The sequence below is a fragment of the Aspergillus tubingensis genome (genome assembly GCF_013340325.1).
Source record: "Aspergillus tubingensis WU-2223L DNA, scaffold_7, whole genome shotgun sequence".
Classification (NCBI taxonomy): Eukaryota; Fungi; Ascomycota; class Eurotiomycetes; order Eurotiales; family Aspergillaceae; genus Aspergillus; species Aspergillus tubingensis.
Window position 1 is genome coordinate 1,448,845 of NW_023336281.1, and position 14,820 is coordinate 1,463,664.

The following is a 14,820-nucleotide window of genomic DNA, read 5'->3' on the forward strand; positions in this document are numbered from 1 at the left end:
ATGCTAGAGGTATCATCCCCAGTCAAGTTAGCACATTGATAACAAGAAACTCTCTAAGTATAGTGATAGCCTAAGAAAGTGATGAGTTATTCGAGTGATATCTTCTCTTTGTCAAGATCAGGGTGAAGAACAGAACCGAGAAAGATGAAGGTATACAAAGAGGAGAGACAGGGATGGACCAATGAGGACCATCAGATTACATAATCCAATACCCGACGTCATGTCAGTTTCATTTGATGGCTCTCTGATCATGGAGAACTTTACGTTCGCAGAGTCTTACTGATCAACACGGTGCCTGATCCTTAGTTAACCCAGACTGATCGCTAGCTGTGAAGAGCTTGATCGCGACTGGTGCAGGTGAGGAAGGTGAGAGCCGTGCTGTTTCTAGTGTGTTGCGCATGATGAGCAGGATCACGGTCAAGTGATCTGCACCGACCACCGACTTCGAAACTAGAATGCGTCAACCCTGAGACGCGCCCCTCATCAAAACTATAATACGCACCCTCTATTCTTATCTGATCACTTCTTAACCAGAAAAATGAATAGGGAGATTCCAGGGTTCTACTATGGTAAATGACGTGGTTCTATCTTCATCCGGTGCATCGATCATTGACCGCTCAATAGACCCCGAAAAGAAAAAGTACTTCAAGATCCAGGCCAATCACAAGGCCACTCCAGGGTCGCAATACACCCAAGATACGGTCAAGCGAAAGCGCGTAGACCAGGAGGTAGGTGTTCACCCTTTTCAGGGTTTCCTATAACCTACTTACCTTTTAAATAGAAGCGCCAAAGGAAAATCCATCTGACGAAAAGAGCCACGAAAGAGAAAATCAAAAGGGCCGCTTTTCTGTCAAACCCTCTACTGGGAGTGCAGAGGGAGATTGGTTCTGAACTTGTATCTTCCAGCATCCGACAAGAGCAGAGGAGCGTGGTTTACGCAAGCCAGCTTCGTCGAAACCAACTTCACCAATTCGAGCCGTGGCCTGATGAGTATACCATCAAGCATGTGCTGCGCAACAAGCGCTCAGGCATCTTGATAGCCAGTAAGCTGTTCCCTACGTATAGGTTATTCCACCGATACAATCTAACAACTCAAAAGGTGGCCATCGTGGTGGTGAATCGTCTGTTTCGTAAGCTCAACCTTCCGTCCTGCGCGGTCGTGTATCCGGCAAGCTAACCGCCAACCAAGGGTATGCTTCCCGGATTGCGACCAAGATAAATGGACATATAATCGCACGATGGAGCGCGTTCTTTTCAAAGAGCCGTACAGAGTATATTTACCAGCCTCGGTCCCTATCACAAACACACACTAACTAGCTTCCTACAGCTATCCTCCGTCTCACTAAGCCATACCGGCTACCTACTGTACGAATCAAAGACAGCATCCTCCCATCCTGTGATTGCTAGATAGCTAACAGGATCAGGGCGACGATGGATAGCGGTCCGAACGGCGACTCATTTCTGGCGCCGCGCATGCTGCCGGACCCCGACGAAGGTGGAGATTACCGGTGGCCCACGTCGTGTACGTACCTAAATAGCAAGCCCGTACTTTCAGTTATTGCACCACAACGATCAAGCTTGCTAACTTCCGACCTATTACGACACAGTTTACCATCCAATCCGTCTCCGCACATCATCATCCCTATGGTGTTCATCCGCCTGTCCAACCGGCGAGATGCCGCTTTTCGCCGTCGGAACCTCAGACGGCCTATACACACTAGAAGGATTCGGCAGCTACTGGGCATTATCGAAGAAGTCCTTCCCGAACGACATACTAACAGGAAAGCCGATCTTACAACGTCGAGTGGACTCTTCCCATGCTATCGTCACGAGTGTCGAATGGCTCTCATCCGATGTAATAGCCGCTGGTCTCAAAGACTCGGCTATATTCCTCCACGACCTGCGCAGCGGAGGCAGCGCAACCCGACTCCAACACCCTCATGCAGTCACCAAGATGCGAAGAGTAGATCCTTACCGGATCGTCGTGGCGGGTATAAACTCGGTACGTGTTCCACCCACACACCGGCATATACCTTGATAAGTATTGCATCTGACATTAAGATTCGAACTACAACAGCTCCAAATGTACGATATCAGATACCCGGCCAACGGCCTCCAACGCAATCCACAACCCAACAAGAAACACCACACATCGACTAAGCCTTATCTTACATTTGCGGACTATTCGCCTGAAGGAATACCGGATTTCGACATCAGCTTGGAACTTGGGCTCCTCGCTAGTGGTGTGTAACCATTTCCTTCTACTTTGCACCTCTCTCTTCAGCTATTCTACCTATCCCGGGTGGACGATGGCAATGATATACTGACACTTCACTCTCTAGCATCCGACGAGCGAAAGATCCAGCTCTTCTCTCTCCGTACCGGTTCACAAGTCTCGTCACCATTATCAGGTTATCAATACGCGAACCCCATTTCCTCAGTCTGCTTCGAGCCCGGAGACGGTTCCCTACATGGACCCCAAACACCTAGCTTATTAGTTTGCGCGCAAGCTACGGTGGATGAATGGATCTGGTCGAATACGCCAAAGACGAAATGAAATCATTCATGTGGCCAAGAAACAGAAGAACAATGCTCTATTCAAATGCAACGCTCATTGGGAATATAACTAGAAATACATGAGTCAAGAATGGATGAATGAGCATGAACACAAAACCCAGATTGATTCCAGATTGCATGCGTCACGATTATATCCCATCCATCGCGGAGGCCGAGGGGATGTTAATCCAACCCTCCCGCCAACCATTCGCCAACCTCAACGCCTACTGTCTTGGCCAACTCTCCGATCCAATCGCCCGAGACATTGACGCACCATTTCTCGCCAGCATCCGAGGTCGTGTTACCGCTACTTAACCCTCCTGACCCGAGCCCCATGCGACCGCCGCTATCGCGACCTGCCGCTGGTACGACGAGCCGTAACCGACGTAATGTAGCAAGCTCCGCATATATCGCATCGGAAACGGCCGCCAGTCGGATAGGATTTGCAGGGGGATTGGGGTCAATGGCGTGGTAGATAGCGACCAGTCGCTCCAGCGGGAAAGGACGGGCTGTCAGGATCGTGGACGGACCGGTGATACCGGCGTTGCCGCCCACAGCTGAAGTAGTGGCAGAGGAAGTAGCAAAGGCAGACTCCAGAGTCGATTTCGTGATGCGAGTCTTTTCTCTCTTGCCCTTTTTGCTAGGGGTCGACGGGCCTCGGCTCGCCTCCCGACTATCCTCCGCCTGCGCCCGGGAAAGCACCTTCAACCGTCGTCTGTGATGCGCGCGTTTATTCCGCGCAGATAAGGAAGAGGAAGAGAATTTCGAAAAGAAGATGGTATCGAGTCGTTGGGGTGTATGCGAGGCAAGGTATGCGGAGGTCAAGATCAAGGTCGGGAAGTAAGGTAGGGAAGGAAGGGGTGAAGGGGCCGAGACGACGGACATTGACGGCTTCGACAGGGAGCCATCATTTGCGGGAGCGGATTCTTCGGTGACAATGTGATGTACAAGAGCGCCTTCGCCTTGATGGCGGAATAAAGCACGGTTTTTGACCAGAAGTCGCGAGAAGTCCCATTCGTTGCTTCCTCCGGGCGGGATATCGCCGTTGGTAATAGGAGCAACGAACTGAGGCCAAATCTTCTCACATATCGATCTGAACGTAGGAATCGAACTCGCCGTAGGCCCAACCAGAGAGTCATAGATAGCGGACACAAAATGCGGGTATAATCTCGAAGCAGCCCCGTCGTCCAGACCACTCACGACCGGCGGCCCAGCATTCAAGATAATAGTAATCGCCTCTTTGCGCGTATACGGCGGAAAGCTAATATGCGGAACACCCGCAGCCTGAAGAAACAGCGGCCGCGGACTAGAGCTGAGGATGAGGACGACAGACAGGGACGGAATCTGCGGAGTAAACAATCACCTCATTAGCAAGGACTCCCCACCAACAAACCGAACTAGAATAAAAAAAAAAAACATACCACTTCTCCCAGCCTCGCCAGCGCAGACAATAGCGTATGCGGAGCTTCACGCTGCTTATCTATCCCATCCAAAACCAGCACAAACTTGCCCTTGTCATTGCTGCTGCTGCTGCTGCTGCTGTCCGACAACGAAGCAAGACATTCGCCCAGCAGCACAGCCAGAGAGCTAACATGCTCACATCTTCCCTTGCCGTATTTCTCCCATTCGTCGCGTTTCCCTAGCGCTTCAAGAGTTGCCCAGAGGATCTTCGTTAACAAGTGACGGCCGGTGATGCATTCAGGACTCCGGACAATAGCATGTGGTACTTCGAGGGCGGCGAGGACATTGCGGACGATGGTCGTTTTGCAAGTGGCGGATATTCCGTGCACGACTAATGTAGATGGGCTGGAGACCCTAGGCTATTTGGTCGCGTTATATATGTTAGCTGTTTGTTGGGGTTGTTCAAAAGGAATTCGGAGGATCTGGGGGAGAAAACATACGCCGAGAAGACTGGCGAGCTGCCTGGTTTGGAGCTCTCGACAAGGCCATTGTTTGCTGAGCGACCGGCTGATTTCTGATGGAAGCATAGATATGAGTCGTAGGGCCCTTGCAGGCCTATGTATTCCCTGGTCAAGGTTCAAGTGAGTCGGAGAGGCGTAGAAAAGGAGAATGGTAAACGCGATTTCTCAACTCGAGGTTTCGGCTTTCGCAGCGATCAATGAAGAGAAACGCGGGTAACGGTCATACACAGTCACGTGTTCCATACATGCTTTCTACCAGGACTCTTCCAAACACATCTGGTACTGCAAATGCGAAGGAGTTTTCGATCGAGTAATACTTTTAGAAATACAGAAAGAGCAATGAATCACTAAATAACATCTTGATTGCCTAAAATATGGGTACATCTAATCTACCGGTACTGCTGATGGAACAGGCGGGAAAGGATGTAAAGCATCAGACACCGCAAAGCTGGTTATCCCAACATGCAACCAACGGAGTGCAAGATTTGCGCAAGTTGGATCCAAATTTGGTAACACAAGGGTAGTCATAGGCATCATTCGCAGTCTGTTCCAACTTTACCATCCATTGCTTCATCCAGAAAATCAAGAACAGCCGCGCCAAGCGAGCCATGCAGACAGGCAAAGCCTTCTCCCGATGCAAGTGTCGAGATAGCAGGATTTGGTAGATAGAAACAAAGAGACACAAAAGGAGAGGGGGCTAGAAGCACAATTGGGAAGCGAGGACAAATATGAAACAGCAGTCTCTGCTCCTTATCAGACCAGTAGCTTGGTTGATGGAGATGAACTGGTGGGCAAAAAGAAGAAAAGAAAAAAGAAAAAGAAAACATGTTGGATAAGAAGTAAAAGACATTCAAAAGGTATGGTCGTCAAATGGGTGCTAAACGAAGCTCCAAGGCATCGAAAGAATACAGGACATCAAATGAAGTGCAGTAAATGGCTTTATCATCGTTTACATCTTCTCATCAGATATGATCCGGATATGCAGAAAGATTGCATAGAAATAAGATCTTGTCTTCGTATCGGGAATTCTGGTCTTTTCAGTTTGCTGACAATATGTCATCGGGGCCGTGAGTCATGAAGATCGTAGCGTCGTCGCACTATGAGTACAATTCAATGAAGAAGGACGGGTGAACCAAAGCGCTGCGTTATGAATCAGAAGTACGCATACAACTGACTTTGAGCACCAAGATTGCCGTTGGCTTGTGGGACAGCTGAAGCAAAAATAGCCTCGCTAGGTCCACCAGACGGAGCGTTGGAACCTGTCGTGGAGCCAGCGGTGGGAACAAAGTTCTGATTTCCAAACTGGGAACCGACTGGGAAAGGGCTGTGTTGATACATGAATGACTTCTGTGGTCCTTGAAGGGGACCCGGAAGCTGGGCGGAGTTCATTTCGTTAGGCGTCACTTGCCCGCTGGTTGCGGCACTTCCCCTTCCTGAGCCTTCGGATGCCATCATCTTACCAGCAATACGACGGCCATGGGGGGTTTGACGGATAGAAGGTAATATAGGACGGATGCAATCAACAATCCGCGCTCGAGTCTCAGCATCGGCAAAGTCCATGGCTGTTTGCACCACATAGTTCGCAAATGAGTCGCGGAGCATCTTCTCAAGTTCGGCTCCTGCCAGCATTTCATCGATCATCTGACGCCGAATCTGGAAGTCCGCAGTACGAAGGCACTTCTCAATGACATTCGAGCTGAATTTCTGCTTGGACAGGGCGGGGATGTTGCCTCGGAAATTCTGGCACAAGGGCTCGGTGAAATGAGGCTCAGCAAGGTCCAAAATATATTGCACAACGTAGTTTCCGAAAGGATCTTGAACAAGGGCAAATGCGTTTGCAGTGATTTGAGCAATGAGGCGCGCTTTTTGATCACCAGACGCATGGTCAATGCATCGTTGCAGAACGCAACATCCATGGCGATGAGTGCCGACAACCACGCAGTTGGCACCAACGGCATCGTAGATGAATTGAGCGTCCTCAGCAGAGAGACGGTTAAGACACTTTTGGATCACATGGTTCCCGTTGAGATCCTGAACCAGTTCGACAACATGGTCCTCTAGCGAATGGATGACCGTTTGGGTTTGTTCGGCGGTAGAGATAAACTCGATCATCTTTTGGAGCGCTCTGGTACCGTGCTGATTAAGAGCAATCTTGACGAGCTGATGAGCAGCGTTGTTGATTAAATCAGTACGCTGTTCATCATTGGAATATTCAAGCAATTTCTGGCACAGGTAATTGCCAAAGGGATCTATTTACGGTTAGTGAAAGCTCTTGCGACATGGGGTTGCGAATGCTAAACAAACCTGTCATGAGTTCAACCACATGAAGGCGTGTTTCCTCAAAGATCATTTGTACATGCTCCGGATTACGCTCTTCCAATTTTCTCTGCAGGTATCTGCAACCGTGTTGGTCCTTGCAAAGGCCATACAACTCGCCTTTATAATGCTCAAGCGGGAAGTTGGTGAAGCGAGAAAGCTGAGCGCTATCGTTATCGCCGCTGCGTCGGGAGGTAACGCTTTTGGCCGAACCTTCAGGCATGCGATAAGTGCCATAGGGAGCATACCCAGCAAAGGGAGCTGCGGCATTGTAGTTCTGGATCTGACCGCTGACCTGCACTGGAGCGCCCATGTAGGCTTGAATACCATACCCATAGAACGGCGCCTGGAATGGGGTCAAAGTAGTTGGTGCAACAGTACTGCTGCTATTGGCAGGTCCGGTGGTGATTGGTGGACCGAAAGGTGTGGCACTAGCTTGCAGAGTAGTCTGCTGAGCCCGGGTCCCCTGCAATCTCGCTTCATCGCGTTCAGGCGATTCCCTTTGTTGGCGGGAGTTCACATGGTTCACAGCAGGAATCCGACCAAGGTTGGCATTGTGTTGAATCTGTTCGGCATGCGTCTTAGGAGGAGTGACGGCGGGATTGAAAGGCTCGCCTTTGACTGTGGGCAGATCGTTGGTCGAGTATGAAGACTGCAAGGATGCAGGTCTGCTGGAAGCAGTAGCTGTCAAGTTTTCAGAATTGTCCTCGGCGCTGTAGAGCAGGTTCGCCTCCAGCGAATGTCTGGCAGCATGACGAGCAGAGTTCGAAGAATGAGCATGATTCTCGTCATTTTGGTTACCAAGCTGACGAAACATGTTCAGAGCGTTTTGTGGCATGCTCTGGTGAGTAGTGCGGTGCCGACTGTGAGTGTTCCAAGTCTCGGGGTTGGGAGTACGTGAATTGGCGAGGTCCAGGGCGTCCGAATTCGCAGACAGCTTGGCCTTATCATTAGCAAAATGTAACTTTCGCCCGTCTTGTTTGAACTTACCAGGCCTGAATCGTCTCTGCGAGACAGGGTCGGGAACTTGTCGTCAGTGTCGGTCAATTTAAGGATACTCTTGAAGTCGGGTGTTGGAATCCTGTCCTCGTCCTTCAAAGTCGCCCGGTCGTCTTCGTTATGAAACAGATATTTGGAAGCATTGAATGACTCCAAACCAGACGAACTGTTGAAGCCCGATAGGGTCGGACGGACCTGTGATCCTAAGCCTGTAGAAGGCATCGAGTAGCGATGAATACTGAGGATGTTATTAGTGAGGGTTGGCTGAGCAGATGATGAGGTTGATAGTAGCAAGGGTTGGGGTTTGAGCTCAGTTCAAGTAGTGTTGCATTTGAAGAAGTGAGGGTAGTGTGAGATGTGAAGAGAATGGGAGATGAGGATTATTGGAAGAAGAGGGAGACTGCGGCCCTATTTATGCACTTTCAACAGGAGCGAGTGTTGCAGCACGCCGGACCAGGACAAAGAGGCTGATGAATAGGAGACCAAAGGAGGGTGCAGGGAGAACAATAAGAATTACTTACGATGGGCCTGGACGGAAAGGTGAAGTAGGCTCTTGAGTGAAGTCCTCCTTCTCTGAGTTCCTCCGAGAACCAGGAACAGAGTGAACGGAGAAACGATTGGTTGGTGTTTGAGCAGAGTTGTGATTCACCTGGCTCGGCGGAGTAGTGACCTGAGCAGGTGCAAAGACATTGAAGAAACCGGGAGAGGAAGTAACACTTGAAGTTGAGAACCGAGTAGGGCGGGTGAAGGCAGGATAGCTGTTCTCACGGTACTCTGGGGGTGTTGTAGGTTCGCTGACAGGACCAGACATGCCAACTTTGGCTAGGTTTTCAGCAATGCGCTCCAAATCTTGCTTTTCTTTCTCATGTTGCATGTCTAAAAGCTTCATGTCTTCTTCAAATCTCCTCCTTTGTTCCCTCATGTACTCAATGTGCTGGCGCTTCTTTTCAAACTGTGATGGTGTCAGAGGCGATTTCAATAGTCTCAAGTCATCAATAAGCATGTGAACGCATGTCTGAGCACTCCACAAACGGAAGTGGGTCATGGTGAAGCCATTCTTCCAGTGGATCCTCAAAGATAATCGAAGCAACAAAGATAAGGGTGGAGCACCAAAGCAAACCGTATCCAGGTAGCACAAGACAAGCGAAGACCTCAGCGCTAACAGAGCAAAGACCTCATGTATAGCTGGGTATGTGCATCGGGGACTTCAGTGACGTGGCCAAGCTTACCGATGAAAGCAGATCCAGATGATCTGGAGCCGGGAGCTGAGAGCTGCTCCCGAGATGGTTCAGATGGCTCCAGGAAGCAAGCTTGCTGGAATCGGTTGTAAATCGGCGCTGAAGATTCCCACGGACATCGCCCGAGGGTCGCGAGAAAGCCGAGACGAAATTGGAGTGGCCCGGGGAGAGTGAGTTATAGCCGGGGAAAGCGGACTCCGAAGGAGGCGACCTTGGGGAAGGGAATCGCAGCTCATCGAGGCGTTCACTAAGTCCGTTCTTGAATGCCATGGTGGGCAGATTGTTCGGGACGGAGAGCACACTGGACTGATATCATCAGCAAGCCATAACGAGTCAGCAGTCAGCTTATATCAGGATGGGGGTGGACAGTGCGAGGCTTAAAAAGGCAGCGATAAGACGATCGTCATCCTTTGGGACGATTGCAAGCAAAGCAAAGGGCCGAGGATAGAGTACAGGAACCAAGGAGTTGGGAAGGATGAGTTGGTTGGCGGTGTGCTGCTCCAGATAACGGGCAATGTACGGAGTAAGGGGACCCAAGAGGGGCTGAGGGGTGATTTGGCGGAGAAGATCTCGGAAAAGAACAGCGACTTACACGCAATGAACGCCTCGAGAGTTTAAATTCTCAGGAACAGAGAAAAAAAGACTTTTTGCTGCCCACGATTTTTGTGTGCACACAAGTAAGGACCGGTTGATGGGGGGAAGTTGAGAGCCGTCCTCCCGCCTGGCAATGCGTTCCTGACGGTGCGGAGATCAATGATGGTGGTGGAATCACAGGGCGCGGTGGTCGTCGGTATTGCTTGACCCTACGCTTTCTCGGGGGTCGAGAGCAGCGTGGACCAGCAAGGAGGATAACGAGCGAACGAACACTAAGGAGATGGGGGAGAGGGAAATAACAATGGAGAAGGAAAGATAAATTGTTGTACAGGGAGCTCTGGAGTCCAAGAGGGAGAGGGAGGAAGAAGGGGGAGGGGAGGGGGGGGGGAAAGGCGACAAGAAGAGTGGGAAGCGAGAGGGGAAGAAAGACGAGGCGTGGGCGGCTGGGAAAAGCAAGCGGGGAGCCTGTAAGTTGTTTAGTTGCTAAACTCGACTCGTTTGGGAAGCGGAGCGTGAAAGCTGCTTGGGAGGATGGGCGCGATACTACTACTAGTCTATCTGCCCCCTTCCCGACAACTTTCCTGGGACTGAGCTCCCCGGTCGTCTGTCTCTAAACTACCCTGTCAATCCATTTATTAAGTGCATGGGCGAGAACGTAGTCCCCCCTGGGACTAGCCGTGGACATGGCAAAATCAATTCCAGTATTTACAGTCTCTCTGACTCTTTGTTCCGCTGTGTAAATTGCATCATCCCTCTTTCTCTTTCGTTTTCCGACCGTAATCTTCTAGTAATTCTACAACGTTTTGCCCTAATTCCTTTTCTCAAGCTCCAAAAACTTGAAGATCTCCGAAGGAAAGGGAAAAAAGAAGTAAACTGCCTTTGTACGTACCAAGACCGAGCGCGTCAAATTTCTACCAGGCGTGCGTGATGAAATACGAAGCTGGTAAAATTAAAAAAAAGAAAAGGAAAAACAAAGAGCCCATTCATCACCCGTTACGATTGTTATTAATCAAATCCCACCCCTCCCGAAGCTGGTGAGCTGTCTTCCTCTGATGACAACCAACTCTCTGGTCGATCATTTGCTTTTCGGACGGATCATGAATGAATCGTGACCTCCGGCCCCGTGATTGGAGCTTAGATCTCTGACTTAAAATGCTACTGCACGACTTGTTGCGTTGGGACCAGTAGTAGCCCCTGGGTAGGTACAGTTATTCCACCCGGGAATTGGGTTTGCAGCATCTCAAAGAACATGGATGGATTCTTTGTCCGGTTTTCTTTCTCGCACTCTGGCTTCCCTCTTCATGGCCGGGTATCTTGATTATTGAGGTCCTCGGGCATGGCAGGAGTTCCCACGATCGCAGATCAGCGTCAACATAACTGATGATTTAATGATGTCCTCCCTGCTGGACAGCGGCGCAAGGAGCATCCCCTGTTGGGTGTGCTGGTCGAGAGCGTGGCCTCTGCAAGTGTTTCTGCATCAGGTGGGGACACCGAGTTGATTAGGGACGAAGGATGTGACGGCGGATCACGCCCTAGCCACCGCACGTACCTGGGCCAGAGCATACCCTAAAAGACGAAGTTGGGCTCACAGATCATCTACCTACTTTGTCTGCTTCATCGACTCCGGACTCATGGGCGAGTAAGATTTCCGGGGCTAATAGCGGCTGCGGTGCAAGTCATAGTTTCAACACTATTATTATATTATTATTTCATTTCCTTACATCTTGTTTTCGTCTTTTTTCAGTTGCTAAAACTTTGCCCCCCAAATGGAAGGTTCCTTCCTTCGGCGATTAGATAAATGTCTTGTGTTTTAGGTCTTACTGGCGCATGGATCTGCGACATTATTAACGATCGAAGGCTAACCGAATGGACTTTGTATGTATATTACTATGATTACGGGCTTGCTCACCTTCTTCGAGGGTAGTACCAGAAAGTCAATATTTACGGATTGCCACGCGCGTCCCAAAACGTACGTGACGGACATTGTTTGGTAGGTTGGGGAGGCCGGTAACCTCCTTTACCATCCTTGGCCCGATCCCTGAGGAATCGCTGCGAATTTTCTACTGGTGCCACTCGTGGTGGGCTATTTGGTGTGAACCAGGGTTCATCGCCGGATAACCTAACAATGAATCCCAAGCACTGAGAGTGCGGTCAGCCAGATTTCCATGGGTCAGTCAAATCAACGTAATCTCCGCCCAGGTGATCTCGACCGATTCAACGTTGGGTGTGTGTCAGTGTAATAAAACCTGGCGGCAAATCGCCGTGGATTTGAATACCCATAGACAATAGTAGTAATTAGGGTAACGTGACTGTCTCATCGCACGGACGATGGCCAATCGATCCCGATGCGTGAATCCCTCCATGTCAAGTCGAACGGCCCTGGGAGGACTGACAGCTGCTGATTGGTGCGGCAGGAGAGAAGCGGTGTACAACCATCCAGGGAACACCAGGCGATGCTGATCCATCCGTCTTCGATGGGAGGCTGTCTCCTTGAACAGCCCTTTCTGGTCGGCTGCCGTGATTTTCTACAAGACTCTCCATTTCGGGGCCTGAACCCAACTGGAAATGTCCTCACGCTGGGCAGAACCCAGCCTTAGGGCCATTTGTGGGGTATTCTAAATGCTTCGCGAACCGTAGTACAGAGCATAAGACAGGTCGATGATGGGGCCGTTACGGCATAGGAACATGGTAAAGCCCCCCGGCGGTGGGGTCAAAAGATTAGTATTCGAAAATTTGCGAAGTTGAATACTCAGCATGACTTTGCTCTGCCGAGATTCGTTCGAATGGGATAGGATGATAACAGTCCTTGCTGGTGATGACGATCCTAAATTATTTAGGTATCGACCTAACTAGTCGCTTGTTGGGTACTTCGCATGAGTCATCTTTCAGACAACTTCGGAAGCTAAGCACGACGGACCTATCTGAGGTCGGCAGATGAGAGATGAGCCCATTAGTAGTACCCACAAGATCCAGGGACGAAGTTCGATTTTATGCTAGCCACTGTTGAACCACTTACCAACCACTGTCAACACCCTGAATGTACCCCTCCTTCTGAATTAATGGTAGTTTCAGTGTTGATGATTCCGTCTGCTGGAGAGCATGAGAAAGCAAGACACACCTGGATGGAGCTCTGAATGATGATAGCGTTTGGTACTTCTCTAGCCTTGAACTGACGAACTAAGTCTCCGCGCTACTGAGTAGTTGGTCTGACGGTCATCTTAAGCGTGATGTGTTTCAGATTGGTTCGCCACCGCCAACGCAGGGATGTTCGCGTACGGTAGGTATCTGACGAAGGTTGACAGACCAAGTGGGAAGAATTAAAAAGGCAGGAAAATTGTATACAAATCGGATTAAGCATACCACATTTTGGCCAGTAATTCAAGACTGCGGTTAACCTTGTGATCAAGAGATAACAATTGCTAGTCTGCATGTCACGATCCTCAAGGAAATACTAGATAATCAATCATCCATTTCCGTTTACCGATTGTTTGAGAACGGTAATTTTACCCCCCACCAAAGGTAAAATCACCTCATTATTCCATCCAATACACTGCACAAAGTACTGTACCTACAGGATAATACCTGCTAATGGCCCCCATGTCTGATGGCTGCAGGAATAGGTCCGAGGGTCATGAAACAGCGAGCCGGCGCTTCTTGCTAAGAGCCACTGCGCTCATGGCCCATGTCTTCTGGAACTGGCTTGCGCGTGACTCTCCATATCTTTAGTACTCAATACCGCTCACCATGGACGTCACTGGGCATGTCTACGCCATGAATTGATAAGACTGTCGATCTCACGTGATGCTGTGAATGGTCCGATATGGTACTTTTACTTCTGATGGTGGATCCATCCTTTGGAGGGGCGTTTCGCCGCTCCGCATTGTGCTTTGGCTACTTTGTATGTGGTTGCCCACTAATCGCCGTGCCTGAAATCCGTCGAATGGAAACCTTTCCGATGGAGAGGTTCGACTGCCAAGTGGCAATGGCTTCTAAAATTGCGGTCAAGAGAAAGCCCACCGCCTCAAACATACTTTGTACACAGTAGTGTCTTCTCAAGTATCATCTCCCCACATGCTCCGCAGAGGACTGAATTGATCTGTCGCCAACTTCTACCCACCTTTCAATCTCATGAGCCATTCCAATTGCCTGGAATATGCAGTCTGCATTCATGAAGCCAGTAACAGCTGTACTCCATACACCTACTCCAACCAAATTGGTACCGGATACCTCCAGCTCCGAAATGGGCAAAGGCAATTATCCCCTGAAGACTGGACATGTTGTTGCCCAACCCCGCAAACTACGGAGGTTAGCCGACATTGCAGCCAAAATTGCAGCCCTGCTTTCGAAAAGAGAACAATGGCCCTAATGAATGTAGCCAGAATTTCGGCCCTCTAGTGTTCATCCGTTTTATCTTTAAGGTCGTCGTGAAGTACTCAAAACGGTCCTCACATTATAGCAGCATCTCTAACTGTAGCTGCGGATGCAGTTTTCTAACTGTATGGTCGTTGATTGGGGCGTCATTTGCTGGCACCTGACTATCAACCAATCTGACAGTATGGTCTCTAGCTACTGCAGCCATATGGGAGAGCTGGTAGTCCGTTACCATACGACAGAAGAAGCTAGAACCAAATGAGTATTATCCCAATGCACCGCATGATTGGTATCCCTTGCGGGAATTTCGGGATTCCCGCGACATTTTCGATGGTGTTCTGTCAAGACCAGTCCACGGAGGTCACGTATTCACCTGACGTGCTCCCACAGTTGGAGCATGGCGATTCCCTGCAGACACAGACTTGAGTTGTACAAGAGCACAGACGTGTTGGTCTGCCAGAATTCTCCGTGTACCGGCATCTTCGACTATCTGTGGAGACAGTATCCTGGCTAGATGCAGCTGATATAGCTACTACTCGGGGTCATGCCTGATAAGCTAACAGGACCTTGTCACCCTTCTTTTTTTTAAGTGTACCAACGGGTAGGAGATACCAATCGTCAAATATGGATTTGGCATTCACGCATACATCACCTGATTCTGCAGGTGTATCTGGCAGGCTATTCATATTTCAGGCATCAATGACGCTCGGATGAGCGGTAACCTACTTCGTGCTTGAGTTGCCTCAAGTGTATGCAACAAGGTGGCTGCACGAGCTGCGCGGATAATCTATATCAACTGGGCTGTAAATCACAGGCTATGCGGC

General features: G+C 49.8%; 3 protein-coding genes across 3 annotated transcripts; 1 reads left to right on the forward strand and 2 right to left on the reverse strand.

Annotated features, from left to right (window-relative positions):
• Nucleotides 1-538: 538 nt before the first annotated feature.
• Nucleotides 539-2,557, forward strand: AtWU_05435 (uncharacterized protein; the record flags this gene model as incomplete). Its single annotated transcript, XM_035500545.1, has 10 exons — nt 539-569; nt 625-728; nt 782-1,043; nt 1,100-1,130; nt 1,190-1,271; nt 1,328-1,365; nt 1,425-1,522; nt 1,608-2,002; nt 2,078-2,243; nt 2,343-2,557. The coding sequence occupies 10 exons, from the start codon at nt 539-541 to the stop codon at nt 2,555-2,557; spliced, it is 1,422 nt and encodes a 473-aa protein (XP_035356438.1).
• A 182-nt stretch (nt 2,558-2,739) lies between these two features.
• Nucleotides 2,740-4,544, reverse strand: AtWU_05436 (origin of replication complex subunit 5 family protein; the record flags this gene model as incomplete). The annotated part of the gene is made up of 3 exons (XM_035500546.1): nt 2,740-3,900; nt 3,978-4,376; nt 4,458-4,544. The coding sequence occupies 3 exons, from the start codon at nt 4,542-4,544 to the stop codon at nt 2,740-2,742; spliced, it is 1,647 nt and encodes a 548-aa protein (XP_035356439.1).
• Nucleotides 4,545-5,630: 1,086 nt separating this feature from the next.
• On the reverse strand, nt 5,631-9,301 carry AtWU_05437 (putative RNA-binding protein; the record flags this gene model as incomplete). Its single annotated transcript, XM_035500547.1, has 5 exons — nt 5,631-6,727; nt 6,783-7,731; nt 7,785-8,031; nt 8,315-8,745; nt 9,023-9,301. The coding sequence occupies 5 exons, from the start codon at nt 9,299-9,301 to the stop codon at nt 5,631-5,633; spliced, it is 3,003 nt and encodes a 1,000-aa protein (XP_035356440.1).
• Between the last annotated feature and the right edge of the window lie 5,519 nt (nt 9,302-14,820).